Raw genomic sequence first — 22824 nt, forward strand, 5'->3', positions numbered from 1 at the left:
GAATAGATGTTCTTTTACTTGCTGAAGAAATCTAGCAACAGGAACAGTTAAAGGAATAGTTCACCCAAAAATGAAAATTTGCTGACACTTTACTCAGCCTACGATGTAGATGAGTTTGTTTCTTCATCGGCACAGATTTGGAGAAATGTAGTCTTCCATCACTTGCTCACCAGTGGATCCTCTGAGAGTCCGAACAGCTGATAAAACTAGAGTTTGAAGAGCTGATAAAAACTTGCATGTTTGTAAAAAAAAAAAAAAAAGGAAAATTTATCATAAATACATTTCCAAATTCAAACCATTGCTTCCAGCTCAATTACATCATATTGCTTTATCCAGCCATCCTGTCTGAATCAGGAGAGAAACATGGACAAAGCAAATAACAGGGGACTTTTTCACTTGAGTGTTATTATGGATTATGGACAAAATTATGGACATTTTGGTCAGAAGCGACAAATTAAATTTAAAATGCTTTATGGATTTGTTTTGAACAAACATGCAGCTTTTCTCTTCACAAGACATTAACTGATGGACTGGAGTCTCGTGGATGTACGTGTGGATGTTTTTATCAGCTGTTTGGACTCTCATTCTGACGGCACCCATTCACTGCAGAGGATTTGTTGATGAGCAAGTGATATAATGCTAAATTTCTCCAAATCTGTTCCGATGAAGAAACAAACTCATCTACATCTTGGATGGCCAAAGTGTGAGTACATTATTTACTTACTTTTGTAGTCCTACAGTGAACAATTTATTGGTGCAATCAATAAAAATGGGACCAATTTATTTATTTATTTGTTGATTTTTTGTATTGTATTGTCTAAAAAATATGCTAAACTTGAACCGTCACAGTTCCGTTTGGTGCCTCTAGTGGCACAGAAATCACACATTTCACCTTTAATCTTATAATCATCTAACCGTGTATCTTTTTATTCCATTCAGCATGGTTGAGTCAGAGTATTTTATCAAGCATTTATTTTCATATTGTGAATATACGTGTGCACACATTCCTAGTGTTTATATAACTCCGGAAACAAAGTGATCCATGTCAGTGAGCAGCTCGTAAAGCGTGAGCTTTGTGGGTCAGGGTGTTGTCAGCACAAAACACACTGCTTCATCTGAGTTAGATCATGTGTGAGAGACAAAGAGAAATACTGAAATACACTACACTAAATAAATACTTATTAGCCAGCTTGTAAAATTTGTTAAAGCAAGTAAACATATCATATCATTATTTCTGTGTGAATAAAAACTCTAGTCTCCAGTCTCAATATCTTTGGCTACACCTTTTCTTTGGCTTGGACTGGGATGAAAGAGAGTTAAGGTGTATATGTAACATTCTGATGAGATGACCAGACCTGTGGTCGACCCACAGCTGACAGCCATGTTTAATTCATGTAGGAAAAGTACACAGAGTTTTAAAATCACTATTCCCACCTCTTACTTCACCATGCCATGAATAATAAAAAACCCTTTTGATGGTGAAGTCTAAAAGCATTGGGCAGATATACGTGACAACTAGGACATGCAGTGAAATCATCTATCTTCTCCAACCGCTGGAGGTGAGATTTGGCTTGCATACGAGTCTCATTAAGCGGGGTCTCGCAGGACAGATGAAGTTCCACAGGTCCAGGCATTAGTGGGATGAAAAATCGACTGAGACATTTCATATAATGCCAGTCAATAATAACCTCCTCCTGAGGCAAGGGAAATCAGAGGGAAACCTCACAAAATGAAATCTATAAGCAGTATACACAGCGCTCACGTACGCTCTGGGTAATTACTCCTGGACAAAATAGCAGGTGATCTATGGGTATATTGAAGGCAAGAAACCATTAGTGCATTCAAATGAGAAAGCGCATGTAAACAATCTGAGTTTTCCCACTTGTAAATTCATGATAAAATTTCCATCGCTCGATTCAAATTACAGAGACGAAAGAATGCCAAGTAATAGATAGAGGCAGACTTATATTTTAGTAATATTCAAACTTAAAAATTATTTCATGTTTAATAATTCTTCTTACAAAATAGAATACACACACAGACACACATACCAATAAATGGCATAAATATACTATTACTTAAAGTATTGATACTACTGCTAATAAATAAAAATAACATTACAAATAATACAAACAATAAATATGATATTTATAAATACAATATATGCAATATTACAATAATTCTTAATAAGTAAATAATAATAATAATAATAAACAATTTTAAAGAATGCGTGATGATTATGTTGTGTAGCTGTAAATCAGTAATTAAATTAGTCACATAATTATTAACCAATTTTACAAATGTTGTACAATGAAACTAATTATGGATAAACTAATATATTAATTTTAGAAATGCCTTTGATTTTGTCTTCATACTTTTCTCTTATTAGGTGTTTAATATTTGGGTGGGTGTATCGATAAATGGCATAAATATATCACTATTACTACAAGTATTAATAATGTCGCTAATAAATAAAAATAACAATGAAATTTATAAAATAATATTTACATTTGCATTTTACATTGTCATTTAGCAGACGATATATTATATCAAATATATAATGTCATTATACTATACTGTAAAAATAGACAAACTCTTAATAAATAAATTATTTATAATATTATCTTAAAAGAAGGTGTGATTATATTATGTTAAAATTTTAAATAAAAGGGTCACCGAAAAAAATGATTGTAAAATGTTGTAAAATATAAATAAAAACGAATATATTAACTTTATAAATACCTTTGATTTTGTCTTAGTGAAAACATGAGTGCGCAAAGTGCTGTCTAAAGAATGAAACAAAATTTGCACAGAAAAGTACTGCAAATTGCAATAAGTTTTTTATTTTTTACTTATATTGACTCCCTGCAGTAACCAGCACATCCATGATTTGGTAAGTGAAAATCATTTCTCTTGATGTACAGTATTTTGTCCATTTGTTTAATCCTTAAACATTGGCTTATAGGCTTGCATGGTCCAGATTATAACTACTGTCAGTACTGTCTCAATCACAATTGATTCATGCTATTTCTTTTTGTTCATATGCTGACATTGTGATGTCAGACTAGTTTGTGTGCTGATTACGGTGATTATTCTGCATGTCCTTCATTATATGTGGCTGTGAAACTATTCAAAGCACTGTTCAAAGTGACATAACCTATCCAAAAGAGTGTGGGTGTGTTATTGCATGTATATTTATATGAAAAGCTCTGGATTCAGTCATCAGAGCAGCACAGAACTTGCTGCAAGCAGTGAGTAACAAATATTATGATAAAATTATTGTTCGCTGCAAATATTTTTGTCCAAAACATTCAAACTTTTTTGAGTTGCAAAGCCTCTTAACAGTCATATGGCATCACAGTCATATGGCTCAAACTTTTTTGCAGTAAACAAATAAGACTCACAAAATCTAAATCCATCTAACGATTTATGGAGTTAATCAGGGTCAAAAGATTGCATTTGATTACTGCAATCATTTTATTTTGTTAGAGAGGAGTAAGCATTTGGATTCAATTATAGAAATGAGAAGTTTATTTTTTTGCTTGAATAGTGAGAACAGATATTATATATAAGGGAATGCCAAAATGCCAAATTACAGTTTCAACAGCTCTGTAAATGATCTGCTTAATCTCAGACGTAAAGAGACAGAGTCAAATGAATATACGTAATTTGTTGTGATTTGATGTAATCTAATATAATTAAAATGCTGACATCTAGTGGTGAAAATATGACAGTACATTCTTGTGGCACCACATTCTTGGTGGCAGTAGTACTGTTTGTTTTCTCAGCGCTGATCACGATGGACCAATCACAGTCGTTGGTTAATAATGGCAAGGACATGACGTTATTTAGTAATTTTACAGAGTCATCTCATGCGAATATATAATAGATATAGAATACATTTGTCAATAAACATATACAGTAATAAAATTATTATAAAACGTAATTTAACATAAGTTTAAAATGGTCTTAAACCAGTTCAAAACACATTAGCTATTTGTTCAACACTTTGAAAAGGCCATGCCAACAATCTGTCAACTTTCTTCTAACTAAAAATTAAAGGGGTCATCGGATGCCCATTTTCCACAAATTGATATGATTCTTTAGGGTCTTAATGAAAAGTATATAACATACTTTAGTTAAAATTTCTCAATGGTAGTGTAAAACAACAACATAAAAAACAACATAAATAATAAAAAATTAAATCCATCTAAATAAATGAAAAGATAAAGTCAGTTTCAAGGTAATCATGTTTAACATCTAACATTGTGAATGGTTAATACATATTTAGCAGCTAGTGCCGCTGTATTATCATCTTCTCCAAGTAAGAAGGGCATTTTCTCAGTATCACTAAATTCAGTAAATGATGGGATCAGGGCTTCAAATCTGGGGAGAGACGTTTCCCTCACATTGTGATATTTAGGACAAATCAGCAGAAAGTGTTTCTCGTCCTCTATTTGCTGTAGAGCACAGTGTCTACAGATCCTCTGCTCTCACTCTGTCCATGTTTGCCTATGTCTTCCTCTCTCTATTTCTAAATCATGGTTATTTAATCTGTATTTGGAGAGGATTCTCTCTCTCTCTCTCTCTCTCTCTCTGCGTCTGCTCTGTTCAGCGAGGGGGGTCAGCGAGGGGGGGGGGGGTGGTGGGGTGGGGGGGGGGGGGAGTACACACACTTCCAACACACATTTATGTTCAAACAACTTTACTTTTTACTTTACTTTACTTTTGTCATTTAGCAGACGCTTTTGTCCAAAGCGACTTACAAATAAGAAAAAGTAACTAAAACTAAAAGAACTCTATAAATACTATATACCCACATATTTAAGAAAATTACTATATACCCACATATTTAAGAAAATAGAGAAATTAAATAAAATTGACACATGCATATAACAACATTTCAATAATAAACATATAAATGAAAAAACTAAAATAAAAAGCGATACTTCTATCCCTTGCCGGTGGAGTCGCACGGTAGAGTTGATGGTCTTTACACTCTTTACTTTTTACTTTTGTCATTTAGCAGACAAATGTAAAAACTTTAAAAGTGAATTTTGCATCCGATGACCCCTTTAAAGGTGCAGTGATTAAAAAAAGTTATACACATAAAGAAATGAATAGCACTTGTGAAAATATGGATAAAATACTCACATGAGCTTAAAATGTAGTATTTTAGTATAGATTCAATGTTGAGATTTTTCTCAATATTTAGATTTTTTGCACCCTCAGATTTTCAAATAGTTGTATCTCAATCAAATATTGTCCTAACAAACCATACATCAATGGAAAGCTTATTTATTCAGGTTTCAGATTATATATAAGTCTCAATTTAAAAAAAAATGACACTTATGACTGTTTTTGTGGAGTCACATCAGACTAATGATTCGGCAATTTTTACTTATAATTGTTTTTGCTTGTTATTATTATTATAAGTAGCTAGTTCCGCCATTCAGATACAGTGAGCCGTGTTGTTGCTTGCTTCACACACTTGTGGTTTCTGCCAGAAGGCGCTGATGAGAGTGGGAACTTTAATAATCACTTCTCCTTTACAAGAAGAGCATTTAATCGTCGATCAGATTTAACCGAGTTAATGCCAAGGTGGTTTGACAGTAAATATAGTTAGCTCGCAACTTTAGACGGTTGTTGTAACGTCCTAATGAGATGTTTATGATGTAGCGTCACAGTTTTGGTGAAAGGGGGGCGAGGTTTGTGTAAACATATGAAAATGTTGACAAGACTGAACGCGAACTGCTGAGGAATCACAGACACATCGTTTATTGGGCTCCAGGTATGTTTAATATTGTATTATTTTCCGAGAACTAAAAGCAAGCAACTTTATCTGTAGCGGTCTTTATCAAATGCTGACTAGGTAGGCAGCTCACTAGGTTTTTGAAACACAGCCGCTGTCTTCATTTGAGTCGCTTCCTATGTCTTTACCTGCGACTGAGAGCAAGCGACTCCTTTATGTAAGCGATGACATAACCTTTTCTCTGACTCTTTCGAGGAATCAAATATTCTGTGATCCACACTGTCTACTGAGATGACCTGGCTAGTGCATTAAAAAAATGGCAGGAATAGCATGGTATCAGAAAAAGGTAAGCCTTAATTAGCTCTGTCATACAGTAAATACAGACTGTGGTTAGAAAGGGTTAGACAGTTCTCTAATGATCTTGTGTCAAAGATCGGAGCCTATGATCAGCAGATTTGGGAAAAGTCACTGGAACAGGCTGATCTGAAGGTAATGTGACAGTGGCAGTTTGTGTTGGCTACATTGTGTAAAATGTATTCAGACTTGTGAAACTCTGTTCTGTATGAACAGGGCTTTGGAAGCAAACCTAAGAAGACTGGCCATATCAAGCCAGACCTCATTGATGTTGATCTAGTGAGAGGTGAGTTAACATTGAAGTTTAGCATCTGAATCTCTTGTGTATATATAATAGTTATAGGCTGTCAGATCAGATCAGATCCCATAGTTAAAGTAAAAATGTGCTATAAAACAGGCAGCAAAAAGAACTGCAAAAGTGACATTGTTTCGGGCATTACAGAAAGGTGTTTTTGTGCATGTATGTTTTAATTGTTATAACCAGAAAATATAATTAAATTGTGTCACCTAAATCTGAATAAGGCATATTACTATAAGAAGAAACATAAACAAGTAAAGTCAAGATAATCAAATGTGATCTGTCATATAGGGGCTTCTGAACTGCTATTTTCACTCTAAATTACTTACAGAAACTTTTTAGTTAACTAATTAAGTGTATGTGGGGAAGTCGTGGCCTAATGGTTAGAGATTCTGACTCGTAATCCAAAGGTTGCGGGTTCGAGTCTCAGGTCCAGCAGGGATTGTAGGTGGGGGGAGTGAATGTACACCGCTCTCTCCACCCTCAATACCACGACTGAGGTGCCCTTGAGCAAGGCACCGAACCCCCAACTGCTCCCCGGGCCCCGCAGCATAAATGGCTGCCCACTGCTCCAGGTGGGTGTTCACGGTGTGTGTGTGTGTTCACTGCTGTGTGTGTGCACTTTGGATGGGTTAAATGCAGAGCACGAATTCCGAGTATGGGTCACCATACTTGGCCGTATGTCATGTCACTTTAGTGTCAAGTATATATATTTTTTCTCCATGAATCTATATTTCTTTAATTTACAGTAAATTTGTAATTGCTCAAAATCCTGGAGTCACTAGGATTTTTTTAAAGAAATGAATACATTGATTCAGCAAAGATGCAGTAAGTTGATCAAAAAGACATTTATAAGACAGTAAATACCTTTATGATGTCACTAAAGCATTCTATTTCTAATAAAAGTATTCTACAAATAAGTTATTTTCATCTTTCTGTTCATCAAAGAATCATAAAATCATGAATCACATACTTCAGGTTCCACAAAAAAAGGCAAAAAGTTTTTTTTATAATTTTCAACAGTGATCAGAATTGGTTCTTGAGCAGCAAATGAGCATATTATGATGATTTCTGATAGATTCCATTAATTATATGTTATTCCTTCAGTTATTATAAGCAATGTAAGGAAGAGTTATTTAAAATTTTAATAATATTTCACAATATTACTGTTTTACTATATTAATTTTTGTATTTTACATTGTTGTTTTTATCTATTAAAAGTTTACTGCGTGGAGACGTGCTGATATCGCGTTTGGTCTCGTTCTGTCTCGCGTATCTTGTCAGTGTCTGCGCTTTCTTGGCCATTTGCTGTGAAAAAATAAGGAAAGTGTGTCCAGCTAAATTCAGTTAGTATTTTGTTAGATGGGTATAAAAAAGCTTAGTTTACCGTGGCAGTTGTCATGTAAAGTCCTCTTCGAGTGATGCCCGAAGAGTGTAAAGACCATCGACTCTACCGTGAGACTCCACCGGGCTGGGACACCGGCAAAGGATATTTATTTATTTAGTCATTTAGCAGACGCTTTTATCCAAAGCGACTTACAAGTATCGCTTTTGATTTCTCCTCTTTTCTACTACTTCTTTCACTTCTGTTTCAGTTTTTATAACCATTTCTTACTATGTGTAAGTAAGTTGTTGTTTTTAGCATGTGTGTTTGTAGTGTTATTTCTTAGGATTACTGATAAACTATACTGTCGTGATTTGTACTTGTTATCTATTTTAATTTTAGTTCAATAATGTCAGAATTTATTATGTCTGTATAGATCTTTTATAAAGTTTTAGTTTTATTTAAATTGAGTTATTTTAATACTTCAACAAACTAAATGGAAATGAAATTATATATATATATATATATATATATATATATATATATATATATATATATATATTTATTTATAAATGTGTATGTATGTATGTGTGTGGGGTTGTATATATATGTGTTGTTTTTTTGCTGTTTGGCTTAGTGTTATGTTAGAATCATTATTATACTCTTATACCTTTTTGTTCTTTAATATTTTGAATTGTTTTTAGCTTTATTTTTTGTTTTTCATTTAAATGTTAAATTTTGAAATTTTGTTGTATGTCATTTTTATTTCATTTCTTTATTTTTATTATTATTATTTATTATATAGGTAGTATTTATAAAGTTTTAGCTTTTAGTTTTGGATCTGTTTTTAGTTGTTTTAATACTACAATTGATTGCTTCTGTTGTTCTCATTTATAAGTCGCTTTGGATAAAAGCATCTGCTAAATGACTAAATCATAATAATAAAGTTACCAACATATTTTCAGTATGATGCTCTTATAAACAATTAAAATAGTATCTTTACAACTGCAGGTTCTACATTTAGCAAGGCCAAACCAGAGAGCCCTTGGACCGCTCTGACTCGTAAAGGCTTGGTCAGGGTCCTCTTTTTTCCTGTCTTCTTTCAGTGGTGGATCCAAGTTACATCTAAAAGCATTTCCACCCTCGTCTTAGTTCTGTACTTTCTTCAAGGTATGCAGTTTTTCTTTTTTTCAGCAAAGCACAGTCACGTGAATATAAATGATGCATTCAGGCGTTTTAGCATAGTTTCGTTAATCATTCTTTGAATATTTCAGATTTTGTCGATAGATAATACACGTGGTTTAGTGAAAATATTTTTGAAAAACTTCCATATTAGTTTGAAATGAATTAAAACAAATGAAAATTCTCAGGATGTTATCATGATCTGATGGATTTGTGTTCATTGCAGTGGCAGGAGCTGTGTTGTATTTTGAGGTGCCTGCAGCCTGTGCCAGTGAGATTGTGGGTCCATTGTGTCTCATGCTGTTGTTGGGTACAGTACACTGCCAAATAGTATCCACAGAATCCTCCAGAAGCCCAGACAACAGCCCTGTCCCCAGCCGGACGGCCAGCCCTGTTCGCAGGAAAAGGTTAAGCTACTGCTGTGTCAGATTTGTGAGAGACAGAGCCAAAAAGGACCAAGTGTTTTTTTTTTTTTTCTTTCTCCCATCCAATGGCCAATACATCTAATGTTCTGCAAGGCTTGCAGTTTAATCAGTAGTGCCAGTGTTCAGCTGACACTACTGAATCAGTGACAAAAAAAGAGTCTCCACCATAAAGAGTAGGAATCAATCTAGTTTAAAACAAACATGCCAAGTTCTTAGAAATGTGCTCATTGTATTCATGTACTTTATACCATTTTTATGAAAAGTTTAATTTTAGTTACTTATTGAATATACGTTTGTGTGTGAACATTTTAAAGTCTATATTTTAAAAAGTTTATATATAAAATAAATTTTAAATATATTATTCAAGGTAAAACTTTTTAAAGTTGTTAATTCATAAATATTATTAGGTTTTAGCTTTTTTAAGAGTCACATGATATGTTAGATCCAAAAATTAAAAACATGCTCATAATAGAAGAGTTTCATTCAAATTATGTTATGTATGGATTGCATTTTAATGTAGTTTTGAATAAATTATTTGATCAGGACAAAAAAAAAATCATTATATTGTTGAACCTAGTGTCAAAACAGGCACCAACTTTAATTTTATATATTACTGTTTTTATATTATAGCAGGTATAAACATATAGGTCCTGGTTTTTAATTGGTCAGTACTTCATTCTTTTGATGTAATTCCATTTGTGTCATGTTTTAAATTATTTTTGTGTTAATCATAGACAGAGGAAGAGTAGAAAATCAAAGAGGTCTGAGGATGAGAGCAGCAGAGGGGGAGGGATAGTAGAACTCAAACTTGAAGACAGCCACCGGCTCTACAGATCAGAGAAGAGACTGGTAAAATGCTTTCCTTAGAACTGCACTTTTTTGCCTTGTTTCCACAGAGTGGTTTGGGTCAGTGCGTTACGGTACGGGACCGAACACCCTGATCCAGCTTGCGTTTTCACTGCCAACAGTACCCTTTACTTGATTGGCGTGGTGTATGCATGAAAGTAGCGATCGACAATAAAGCGTGACAATAAGCACAACTCTGCCTCTTTTATGTCAGTTTTAATGAACGATAATAGCCATTATAAAAGTATACAAAGTATAAGAGGCTTATATAAGAGCAAATAAAGACAAAAGCAAACAATTCAGTCAAACGTATGCTACAAAGTCAGCGCTGTAAGTTACTACGGTAAAGTTCAAAATAAATATAAAGTTAATCTTTGTGCTTAGTCAAAATGATATGACCAGGAATAAATAATAGATTCATGAGACCACGAATGCCTGTTAAATATACACAAAACAAATTGTATCTCATGTTTAATCACTACAGAGACATCAGAGCCAGTGACAAATGTCGGAAGGACTAGCCGAGCGTGAGGCGGATACATGAGCACTGAGCGTCTGATGATCGCCTCAAGCTCCGAAATCGGCATAGCGAATTTTCAAATAGGCGCTATATATTTATTAAAAAAACGCAGATTTTAGTTTTAAACAACTACATTCTCGCCTGAAAAACTCTTAAAACTACATTTCATGACACAATAACAGTAATATTTAGACAATTACGTGGGTTTTTGGGCAATGACGTTTCACAAGTCCACAAGAACAGACAAGAAGGCATATTGAGAAATGGCTATTGTCTTTGTGAAAATATAAAATGATAAAATACATTGTTATTTTTTTTGTGTTTGCGCACTCTGATGTAATAAGCTGAACATAGCAGAGCTGAACGAGTGAAGGAGAAGCTTTATCCCCTTGTATCAGGCAAAAGTTACAATTCAGTAAACCAATCAACTTCTTCAGTGAGTTTAGCTCCACCCTTTTGGTACCCTTTGCTGTGCTAGGTACCCCAATGAAAGAGTACCAAAAAAGTGGTACGGTACGGTTCGCTATTTTGGTACCATTCACAACTTCTGACAACGGAAACGGACATAATTGCTTACCGTACCGTACTGTGCCGAACCGTACCGCTCAATGGAAACGAGCCATTTGAATCGTCACAAACATTCATGGTTGTATTGATCGCGATGCTGTGGGCTTTGCAGAATTCCCTAAGGAGGCCTCCATGTGGGGCTTCTGATGATCTCTCCAGTGAAGAAGAAGCAGAGGAAGCAGAGCTGCAAAGAGAGAGACTCTTCTCATCAGCACCTCCCAAATACGCTCGAGCACTCAGGAATAGACTTCACAACCTCCCCAAGAGCAATCTGCCACCCCAGACTCAGGTGAGTGTCTTTTTAAAACCATCTGTAACAGGGGTAGGCAACGTCGGTCCTGGAGTGCCGATGTCCTGTAGAGTTTAGCTCCAACCCTAATCAAACACACCTAATCAAGGTCTTCAGAATTACTAGGGCTACAGGCAGGTGAGGTTTTTTCAGAGTTGGAGCTAAACTCTGCAGGACATCGGCACTCCAGGACCGACGTTGCCTACCCCTGATCTGTAAGTTAGTTCAGAATGTTAATTACCATTGCGTGAACACATACAGGGAGAGAATAATGGCAGGCCAACAGACGGCCTGGCACTGCCACGTGAAGTCCAGCTTCTGCGGCTCTCAGAGGGCTCACGTCCAGCCTCTGACACCGATGATATGTTATGGGAGGAGCTTTTACACGATCCTGACTCCGCCTCCACAGGAAGCAGCGAAAGTGGGGAGGAGGAACCTCATAGTCATAACCACTCCCTCCCTCTTCCCAGCATCGCTCTGACTAGTGATGAGGATGAAGCCTTACCTCAGGTGGGTTGCAGTTTTGCTGTAATAAGTTTAATGTGACTTTTCATACCTCGCTTAAAGGAATAGTTCACCCAAAAAATGAAAATATGCTGTTTAATCACCCTCAGGCCATCCAACACGTAGAAGATTTTGTTTCTTCATCAGAACAGATTTGGAGAAATTTAGCCTTGCATCACTTGCTCACCAGAGTATCCTCTGCACTGAATGGGTGCCGTCAGAATGAGAGTCCAAACAGCTCATAAAAACATCACAGTAATCCACACAACTCCAATCCATCATGTAACATCTTATGGGGCAAAAAGCTGTGTTTTTTAATTAGATAAGCTAAAAAAGCAAGTTCCCTATCCATAATATTGATGTCTCGTCTGAATCAAGAGAGAAACTTGCACAGTTTACTATTTTGATATTTTGGCCAGAAAGGACAGTTTAACATATTAAAGCTGGCTTTGTTTCTTACAAACGTGGAGCTTTTGGCTTCACAAGACTTCAGTTGATGGACTGGAGTCGTTTGGATTACTTGTGGATTGTTGTGATGTTTTTATCAGATGGATTTCAGAATCAGAATTCGCTTTATTGCCAGGTATATTTGCACAAACGAGGAATTTGTTTTAGTGACAGTAGCTCCACAGTGCGACAGAATGACAGCAACAGGACAGGAGGACACAGATAGTGAAAAAAAAAAAGTAAAATAAATAATGTACAAATATACAAAAATGGACAATGTGCCAAATAGCACAAACACAATATATAAAATAGACAAGTTAGTATGTGCAGGTATGTTAGGTGCAAATTTGAAATGTAATAAGTATGTGTGTGAAATAAAATAAAAAGTATGATAGTGATTTGAACTCTCATTCTGATGGCACCCATTCATTGCAGAGGATCCATTGGTGAGCAAGTGATGTAATGCTAAATTTCTCCAAACCTTGAAGCAACAAACTCATCTACATCTTGGATGACCTGATGGTTATTACATTTTCATTTTTGGGTAAAATATTCCTTTAACTCTGGGGTAAAGTCTTTTTTAACCCCTAGTAAAAGCCCATTTTTACCTCTCCAGTACAAATTAAGATTACATTGTTGAATTAAACCGCACTGGCACAGGCAACCAATCACAAACTAAGCAATAATTACCCATTTAAATATTAATGTGCTTTCCACAGTTTGTACAGATACTTTAAAGGTCTGTGTTTAAAATTGAAAATTCTCGAACCGCAACAGCAAACACATCATTTAATTTCCATGGTGCCATTTCTATAGATGGATAAGCACTAACAAGTTGTGGGATCTTTGCATGTTGTGCTCAAATCATCTGATGTTTTAGGAAACTTATTGAACTTGACACACAAGTCATGAGGGTCTGCAGGGCTGGTATCATTTCCTTTTTATGTTTTTTTCCTGCATGTTGGTCTGACCACATTACTTTGGTTGCCTGACATTTTTTGAAAATCAGTACACAGTTAAAAAAAGGTTATGTCGCAAGACTTTATCTATGCACTTTGAATGACACATGATTTCTTTATCCTTTTAGCACCAGTTTTCATGGCTGCAGGCTTGTCACCCCTCCAAAGATCGCGTCAGTGCCATTATCTGGGAGCAAGGAGAGTGTAAGAAAGCTGACATGTCCGTGCTGGAGATCAGTGGTATCATTCTCACAAGAGTAAAGTCCTATTTTCTCTACCCTGTTTATTTCTACATTAGCGGTTTAAATTGCTTAAAAAGAGAAGAGAACTGTCGACTTCCTCTTTAAACACAAATTATATTCAAATTCAATGTAAACTCCTCTGTAAGTATTTGAACGGCGACTGTTTTGAGGTTTTGCATTAGAATTTGCCTTTGACACATTTCTAACTGACCGGAAAATAACAGATCAGTGTTGTTGCTGTACAATTATGCTGAAGGATTTCTGTTTCCAGGTGAAGGTGGTCGAGCAAGGGATGGGTTATCTGATCTTCGGCAGTCTGGTCACCACCTCACTGGCCCTGCTGCCCTACTGCTTCAGACTGGCACAGAAACTTGATGTCGCCAATCTCAGTTCTGTGTCCTTCAAGGAACTGCCCACAGTGGCCATTGGGCCTCCTTGTGCCTTGTCCTATGCGTTCTTCATCATCACCACATTAGAAAGAGTTTTCCTCTCTGGACTCTTCTTCTTCATGATGTGTGTGGCTGAGAGGACATATAGACAGGTGAATAATATGAAAATGCCTTGGTGTCAATTTTTTTTTATGTGTGTTTGTAATAAATGCATTATTATTATGTTTGCTGCCACCTTTAGGCTAAAATGTTCATTTCTGTGTTATTTTATGTTACGTTTAATTCTGTAGCCTAATAATATTTGTACATTTCACAATGTATAAATGAACAGTTATTGTGTTATTGTTAAGTAATATGCCAAAAAAATTTGTTCTCAACTACAGCGCCTTTTGTTTGCGAAACTCTTCAGCCATCTCACATCTGCACGCAAAGCCAAAAAATCTGAGATTCCTCACTTTCGACTGAAGAAAGTGCAAAATATCAAGATGTGGCTTTCACTTCGATCATTCCTGAAGGTATCATCTTCCCACTACAGCTGATATGTAGGGATTCACTATATCATTTTTTGGGGCTGATATTAGTGTTTATTTTTGATTTATCAAATATATATTGACTGATATATTATGCCATAAGTCAAATATATTAAGGTTCTGCAATATATAAATATATTGTGGAAACTTAAATTCCTGTAGAGCTGCTTTGCAACGATTTGTATCATAAAAAGCGCTATACAAATAAACTTGAATTGAATTTAATTGATATTTATAGATTTTGTTTTGCATGCTAATTTCTTTTAATTTTTACATTTAGCTTAGCTTTGCTGTCATCTAATGCTCACATGAGGTTAATCCATTAATTTACTCTTATAACTAATAATAATTTAATAACACTATTGAATGTAACCTTTTACACATCTCTAAATTGAACAGTTTTATACTGTACATTACAATTTTGTGATGCCTAAATTCACTTGTAGCATTTTAAATACTTAAATGTTGGTTTGTTTATAACTAAAACTATATATGAATTATAAAACTATATATTGTATTTATTTAGAAAAATAGTATAGAATTTTAATTTCAGCCATAACATATTCTGTATGTTTAATTTCACCTTTAAGGCATTTTCCAAAGCCTTTTGGTTACTTTTATATGTTGTTAATCCAACTTGTTTAACTAGTCTGTTTATATAAGCACAAATGACAGTAAATGGGTGTTTCTGCTGGCAGTGACATTTGAATAGTCCTGTTTAAAGATACATGTACCTAGTTGACACTATATGAAGATATCAGTTTAATCAATTTAATAATTTCTTTCTTATGTTTAACAGAGACGAGGCCCTCAGAGGTCTGTCGATGTCATTGTATCATCGATTTTCCTCCTAGCTTTGTCCATTTCCTTCATCATCTGTGCCCAGGTCAGCTATTGTTCTATCATACAGTGTTTTTGACACACCCTTTAGACATATCTTTTCAAGGTTTGCCTTCCAAAAAATCTAATCCTATTTACATATATGCTCTACCTTCAATGTAATTTGTTCTCAAAAACAGAAACCCTGCTGTTTCTATAATCCCTTTAGACATGTGCCAGTATTTGGTAATACGATATATCACAGTAATGAACATGCACAATATTGTTGTCGGGAGAACTTAAAAAATACTGTGAATAATTATTTATTAGAAATTATCACGATTTTTTAATGTATTGTAAGAATACCTTTCTCGTCAACTGGTTAAAATGCACAACAGCACAGTATGCTGCATCAAAGACGCATACGCTGATGTAATAAGCCCAAGACGGATGAAGCGCATGGCAGAACGAGTGAATGAGACCCGCTGAATGAAAATACACATTCACGCTCTGACAATAGATGGCGCTGATGAAACAGCAGAAATGCAGCCGTTATCTTGGTAATACTGGATATTTTCTGTCTTTAGGCTTAAGTCACACTTTACATTAAGAGTCCATTAGTTAGTTAACATAAACTGCCAATGAAAAATTAATCTCTAAAGCATTTGCTAATCTTACTTAATTTCAGTCTTACTTAATAACGTTATTAAAATCAAAAGTTGTAGCTGGCTTATTTAAAGGGGTCCTATTATGCTTTTTCACTCTTTGAATTTTAGTCAGTGTGTAGTGTGTATGTTTGTGCATAAAAAGATCTACAAAGTTACAAATCTCAAAGTCCACTCCAAAGGGAGATATTTTGTTTTTAAAGGGGTCAGATGACTTTGCTAAAAAGAACATTATTTTGTGTAGTTGGTGTAATGCAATGTTTTTATGCGGTTTAAGGTTCAAAAAACACATTATTTTCCACATACTGTACATTATTGTTGATCCTCTATGCCCCACCTTTCTGAAATGCGTTGATTTTTACAAAGCTTATCGATTGGCCAGCTATCCAGTGCGTTGTGATTGGCCGAATACCTCAAGCGTGAGACGGAAACGTTACGCCCCTTATTGTGATTACCGTATGGTGATGCCGTGTCCCGGCGCGACGACACAAACCCAATAAAACCCATTATAAACGAGGCATTTGTTGCATCCAGTGGGGGCATAATTACTGATTATAATGACTTAAGGCCTTTCCATACTGAGCGTGATGCGAAAAAGTGAGGCGAATCACCCGCGAATGTTGCTTTCACACCGAGCGCGAAACGAATGTTCTCCTTCTGCTAATTCTCGCCTGCACGCTAGGTGGCGCCGACCAACAATGCATTTTTTATTCATGTAGCTTATGTATCTCGTGTGGTTTACATCGTCCGCTGCTCAATATATAGCATTAAATTAAGATAAATAACTTGTGTTTCTTCATCAGAAACAAAAAATATTCATAATCCTTACAAGAATACATCTGAAATAATTAGAGGTACAATTAGCATCAAGCTACATTGAAAATGTTTGTAGTTACGTTTTTGCTCAAAACCCACTTTAAATCATCGAGTGCTTATAACTTCCGATTGTGATCTAAAATGGATTTTGATTCTATAATAGGCAGACATGCACTCTTTATATGTTTTATAATGGACTGATCGATACCTACTTGTCGTGTCATAAACATCCTTTATTGTTAAAAAAAATACAATGAGCTGCATAAAAACATATACAGAATACCTATCTTCATAATTATAGGTCTGTTTGCTTTCATATTTCATGTGTAGAAAAATATTTATCTTTTTATATACAGAAGGGCAAGAGATTACTTGATTGACAGGTCTAGTGAGAACGAGCTCTGACTCATACACACTTACTCTCGTGGAAGATAATGGACGGTGCTCTTCAGATCACATAATTCAATGGAGAATTAATAGAAATGTTATTCTGTATAAAGAACATGTGAGAATATTCTGTTCTTAAATACCAACAATAACAAGAACTCAGCATTCACTCTTCTCTCTTGCGAAAAAAAAGTCCTCTACTTCGGTGTTTTTACGCTCGTGCTCAATACAGTCTGAGCTTTTAGCGCCCCCGCATCGACCTTTTGGGTAACAGCAGTTGGTCTGGCCATGTGATGTAATGCTCAAATCTTATTGGACGGCCCGTGTTTTCGCTTTGCGAAACTGAAAAGATTATTTGGACTGGACGAAAAAAAAATATTTGCATTTTTGGTGTGCTAATGTTCGCAGTCTATGTGGAAGCATCCATAGGAGGCTGTTGTTTTATTCCCGCGCGTCATCGCGTCTGAAATTCGTTTTGCTTTTTCGCGCTCCGTGTGGAAAGGCCTTTATACTGTCTTTTTACGTGTCGCGTTGCATCGAGCTGCGTAAACATTACCATGTCTGCATTTGTGATCGGAGAAGTGACAAACAACAAGCACTACTACTCTACACTGCTCAAAACTCGCATTTGAATCATCAGTAGCAGAAACGTACTTACAGGCTGTGAGTCAGAAGCGCCTGACTGTCCTTGCAAAGTTGGAATTGCCCCACTTTATAGAAACAGCCTTTGTGCAGTCCAGCATTGTAAGCTACTCTACCAGGTTCAGGAAATAGTCCTCCGTAAAATGCGTTGCACAGTGCACACACTCTAATATTTGGGTTGAACTGTTGTGTCCTCTTTTGGAAGCCAAAAGACATGGCGCCGGCGGCAGCAGCAATACTACAGCGAGAATAATATTTCCGCCTTCTTTCATTGCATAAACATTTGGGCGGTGTTTTGCAAATCTTCCCACATCGTGACGTAGACATGTGGGTGTGTGTTTAAATGAGCCGTTTTAGGGGGGCGTGGTCGTTTCTTAACTTTTATAAAGAATATCTCTTTGGTTTTGAGACTTTAGTCTTTGCAACTTCAGGGATCTTATCTATGCACAATCAGCTTGTAACACTATTGTAAAGAGAAAGGACAACTTGAAATCGCATCATATGACCCCTTTAAAAAATCCCTTTTCAAGAACTACAACGAATGGCTTGTTGGGACTACAGCGTTGTTTTCCGGTGTTTGTGATATCACAAAGCGGTCCATTAGAATATCATTAAAATAAATCCCGCTTACAGAAATTCGAATGGTTGGGGTGTGGGGAGGTGCGAGGTCGTGGTTAGAACCATAGACATATAAATCCGGTGCGGGTGTTTTTATATCACTGTATTTCTGAAGGAAACCGACTCTCTTCAGAAAATTTTGGATGTCATTTTCATTTCATCTTGCTTGTAATGTCTGATAAAGCAGCGTTTGTGAGTGGTGCGCTGCTTTGTGTACAGCGTTACCGGGAAAAACTTGCTCTCTCCCGCTCCAACAGCGCCTCCTGCTGGCAGAGAATTAATTTGTATATATATGCCTCCACAAATAGAGTGTCTGTGGGAAACACTGGACTATGGTATAAATAAATTCAACTGTAATACACTGCAATGAATGTTAGAATTAAAGAACAATAAACATAATACATATTGCCATTGCACTTATCTATACATAGTAAATGCAGTTATTTCTAAGCGGTTGTTGACATCCTATATTAAACGTGATTTAGCCAAAAAAACAACAACAATAACGTTACCACTCTAATATGTCTTGCAATATCCGTGCATGCAAAGGTTCTGCACGATCCTCTTCAATATTCTTGGGGTCTGAATCCGGCTCAAATTGATATGGCAATATTGACGCCAGATGGAACTTGCTGCTTTGACAAGTGGCGGGGCAGTTCTGAAACGCCATCTAAGCTGTTCGCCAATCACAACGCACTAGGACAGCTAACCAATCACAACGCATTTCGTTTTTCAGAAGGCAGGCCTTCATCAAACCCGGAACTAATCGAGCCGTTTGTGGCAGGCTGGGGAGAGAGGTATTGTAATAATGTAAATTATGTGAAAAATAATGCGTTTTTCGAACCCCCAAGCATGAGAGCATGTTCTAGTACACCCCCAAAACAAAATCAAGACTTTGTAAAAGAGCATAATAGGACCCCTTTAATGGACCTTAGCTAACATGAACTAACAGTTGCATTTTTTTTAACAAAGAATAATAACCTCTGTAACAAATAGCTTTTGCTCATTGTTAATGTTATTATATTAACTAATGTTTACTAATGAGACCTTATTGTAAAGTATTATTCTTTATAATTCTTTTGCAATCTAATCTGTTTGAAACGTTTGTTTACTTTATACATTTTTGTGTATTGCTTTTTTGTTAGAAGGAAACAGCTAAACCTGTTATACTGTATTATGATTATTTTTTTTTTGGGCAAATTATTTCAGTATTGTGATAATACCGTATACCGTGATAAAAGCTTCAGCAATTATCACATCATCAAAATATGATACCGTCACATGCCTAAATCCTGCCTTATAAAGAGACTGCTGCACCGTTAAAGCTATAGTAATTGTGGCATTTGATTTATAACGTAAACAGCACATTATTTATTGCTTCAGTTTTATCTAGCATTAATATTCTTTGTTGCAACTTTGTCTAATCGTGAAACTCATACTTTGCTGTCCGCAGTGTTGATATTGTTCACAAAAACTATTAAACCATATAAATAATACTAAAATAACACATCCCTTTTGTTGTTTTAAACTTTTTTTTTTTCTTTTTTTTTCGCCATTTGGATTTTGTAAGAATAGTAATAAGTATAAATGTGCTCCTGACATCAAGTCATCTTTAGAGACAATTAAAGTGACATCAGTTGTTTAGATTAGGTTAAGTAAAGTATCATATTACTGCACATTAACAGTTAGAAGATATGACTGTCTAATAGAGTGAAAGAAACTGGTATTGTGTTTCAGCTTTTGCACAGTCATCACACATTTCTGGATTCAGAGACCAACTGGGAGCTGATGGTCTGGTGTGCTGCTCTAATGGTTTTCCTCCTACGCCTCGCTACCCTCGGAGCTGAGACCAACCGAAAGTATAGCAACACTTCTGTGCTTCTGACTGAACAGGTGAGATAAAAATCTCAGCCACACAGAACAGAGGCAGTATTATTCAGAAACAAGTGAGCCATTCACATGTGCACACTGCGCAGGCGCTAATAAATAGCTTCAGCATTGCCTACAGCTGAGTTGTGTGCTGTGTGCCATTACATTTTTTTGGAAACACTTTACAATAAGGTCCCTTTACTTAACGTTTGTGAATGTATTGACTATCATTAACTCACAAGGAGCAATATATTTGTTATAGTGCTTATATATGATATATCTTTGTTAATGTTAGTTAATAAAAATACAACTGTTTATTAGTTAATTCATGTTAATAGAAGTTTTTTCCCACCACAGGAAAAAAAAATTAGCTGTGTAAGGTAAATTTGTGAGTTCTTATCTCAGAGTTCTGATGTTTTTTCTTAAAATTCAGAGTTCCCACATTTCTGACTTTTTTTCTCAAAACTGCAAGACATAAACTCAGAATTGCACAAAAAAAAGTCTGAATTGTGAACTTAAGCTCAGAATTGTGAGATATAATTATTATTTTTTTGCCACAAAATAAAAAAGGTAGTTATAACTTCTTTCTTCACACTTTTTTCTCAGAATTATTAGTAAGAAAGTGAATTGTGAGATAAAAAGTCGCAAATACTTTTTATTTTATTCTGTGGCAGAAACAAGCTTCCATACATGTTAGCCCAAGGACTATTATATTAACAGACACAATTTTTATTTTATGTTTTTCATTTTAATAATGTACTATTAAATACTGAAATTAACAGTTATATTAACAAGTGGTTTAGAAGTATTTTTCATTGTTGGTTCATGTTAACTTGTGTAAATAACTAATGTTAGCAGATGGTACCTTACTGCAAAGAGTTATCCACTTTCTGCTTCAGATAAATTTGTATCTTAAGATGGAGAAGAAACCCAACAAAAAGGATCAGCTGAACATAGTGAACAATGTGCTGAGGCTTGCCACAAAATTACTAAAAGTAAGACCATCAGAAAAGCATCATTCATTGGAAAAAATAAAACATGCCTTGCTTGCATTGATCATCATTTGCTGCTTTCAGGAACTGGACACTCCATTTCGTCTACTAGGTCTGACAGTGAACCCGCTTATCTACAATATCACAAGAGTGCTCATCCTGTCAGCCATCTCAGCTGCTGTCAGCGATTTACTAGGGTTCAACATCCGGGTGAGGGAAACGTTTGCGCTCTAAGTACAGTGGTTATCTCCAACTGTTTCCTGGGTCTGTTTTATTGTCCCACTGAAATGCAGATGTCTGGATTTATTGATCTCGATGATCTGTGTTTTTATTACTCTAAAGTCATAACCGCTTTTGTACTTCCTCTTATCAGGATGGGGGGGTTGCTCACTCTTTATTGTATATGCCTGTTATCATCCAGCAGTACAACATATACAAGCAATCTTTAACTAACAATATCCATCATACGTTTTTTTTCAACAGCTCTGGAAGATCAAACCTTGATGTGATGACTTTACACTGCCAGCGTCTTAACACTTGGGCCAGAGAGACTCTTAAGTGTGCTTGTGTACAACCTACCAGATGACCAAGTTATATTTTAAAAACTGTGCAAATCTACTGACCAAACTTATTCATGACTTTTCCTCCCTACCCTGTGCCTTCGGCCAGTCCGAGCAAACCTGTGTTCAGCTCAACTTTGTCGTATTGAAATTTGAATTGTAGAACTGTTAAGCACATCCAGTAGGTTTTCTTGATGCACTTGCTGTTATATTCCAACCAGTGACCATAAATGCATACTCTGCACGTTTATTATCTGGTCTGGAAGCAACCACTTAAAACAGAACCACTATGTGCCTTGTGAGTAATTGCATATAACCGTACTTTTAGATAAGCTATGTATTAGACATGGATATGTCAACTGCTGAATGGGTGAAATTAAAGTTTTGAGTTTTTAGAAAAGGTTACTGAAAAACTTGCACACTGAAGCTCTCGGAGAGAGCACTTTTTACTGGCATTGTATTTAATAAAGCTTTCTCTAACAAACTTCAGTAATCGTCAATCCTTAACCAAATATTTGAGTTTGGGGTGGGAGGAGTTTTCACAAACTAATTTTTTATAGCATTTAACGTTAAGTATTGTGAATGCAGAATGTTTCTGATGACTCAAAACAAACATTATTAAACCTCATTTTTAGTTTTAATTTGTCACAAACAAGGGTTTGGTGATTTTACTGTTATCCTGGCTGTAAACACTATATCTAAGTGTAATTTATTTCATCAACGAATCATAAAAGTGTGTTAAAATTACGTATGGAAGTTATTAAAACCTTTTATTATTCCTTTAGAATGTTACAGTCTTTTCTATAGCTTTATAAAAGTCGTTTATGA

General features: G+C 35.5%; 1 protein-coding gene across 4 annotated transcripts; it reads left to right on the forward strand.

Moving 5' to 3' along the window:
- Window positions 1-5470: 5470 nt before the first annotated feature.
- On the forward strand, window positions 5471-22778 carry LOC306855405 (protein PHTF1-like). Of its 4 annotated transcripts, XR_013782937.1 has the most exons (18): window positions 5486-5791; window positions 6008-6098; window positions 6185-6241; window positions 6323-6392; window positions 8740-8898; window positions 9137-9317; window positions 10070-10184; window positions 11381-11557; window positions 11819-12067; window positions 13596-13724; window positions 13981-14250; window positions 14482-14613; window positions 15428-15514; window positions 19312-19372; window positions 20313-20468; window positions 21344-21439; window positions 21521-21646; window positions 21920-22474. XR_013782937.1 is itself a non-coding variant. In XM_079394112.1 (17 exons), the coding sequence occupies exons 2-17, from the start codon at window positions 6069-6071 to the stop codon at window positions 21938-21940; spliced, it is 2055 nt and encodes a 684-aa protein (XP_079250238.1). In that variant the 5' UTR covers window positions 5481-5791; window positions 6008-6068; the 3' UTR covers window positions 21941-22778. The 4 variants fall into 4 exon arrangements, 3 of the variants coding, with proteins under 3 accessions (XP_079250239.1, XP_079250238.1, XP_079250240.1); XM_079394112.1 differs by lacking the exon at window positions 19312-19372 and having other exon boundaries at window positions 5481-5791; window positions 21920-22778; XM_079394113.1 differs by lacking the exon at window positions 19312-19372 and having other exon boundaries at window positions 5471-6098; window positions 21920-22775.
- Window positions 22779-22824: the final 46 nt, after the last annotated feature.

This window comes from Barbus barbus (assembly GCF_936440315.1).
Source record: "Barbus barbus genome assembly, chromosome: 35".
Taxonomy (NCBI): domain Eukaryota; kingdom Metazoa; phylum Chordata; class Actinopteri; order Cypriniformes; family Cyprinidae; genus Barbus; species Barbus barbus.

What these genes read in the sequence shown, in the direction of transcription:
- LOC306855405 (XM_079394113.1), top strand. Translation starts at nt 6,069, where the DNA reads ATGGCAGGAATAGCATGGTATCAGAAAAAG. An exon ending in CTGAGAGGACATATAGACAG is followed by an intron (nt 14,251 to 14,481) that starts GTGAATAATATG and finishes TCTCAACTACAG; the next exon opens with CGCCTTTTGTTTGCGAAACT. An exon ending in TTGCCACAAAATTACTAAAA is followed by an intron (nt 21,440 to 21,520) that starts GTAAGACCATCA and finishes TGCTGCTTTCAG; the next exon opens with GAACTGGACACTCCATTTCG.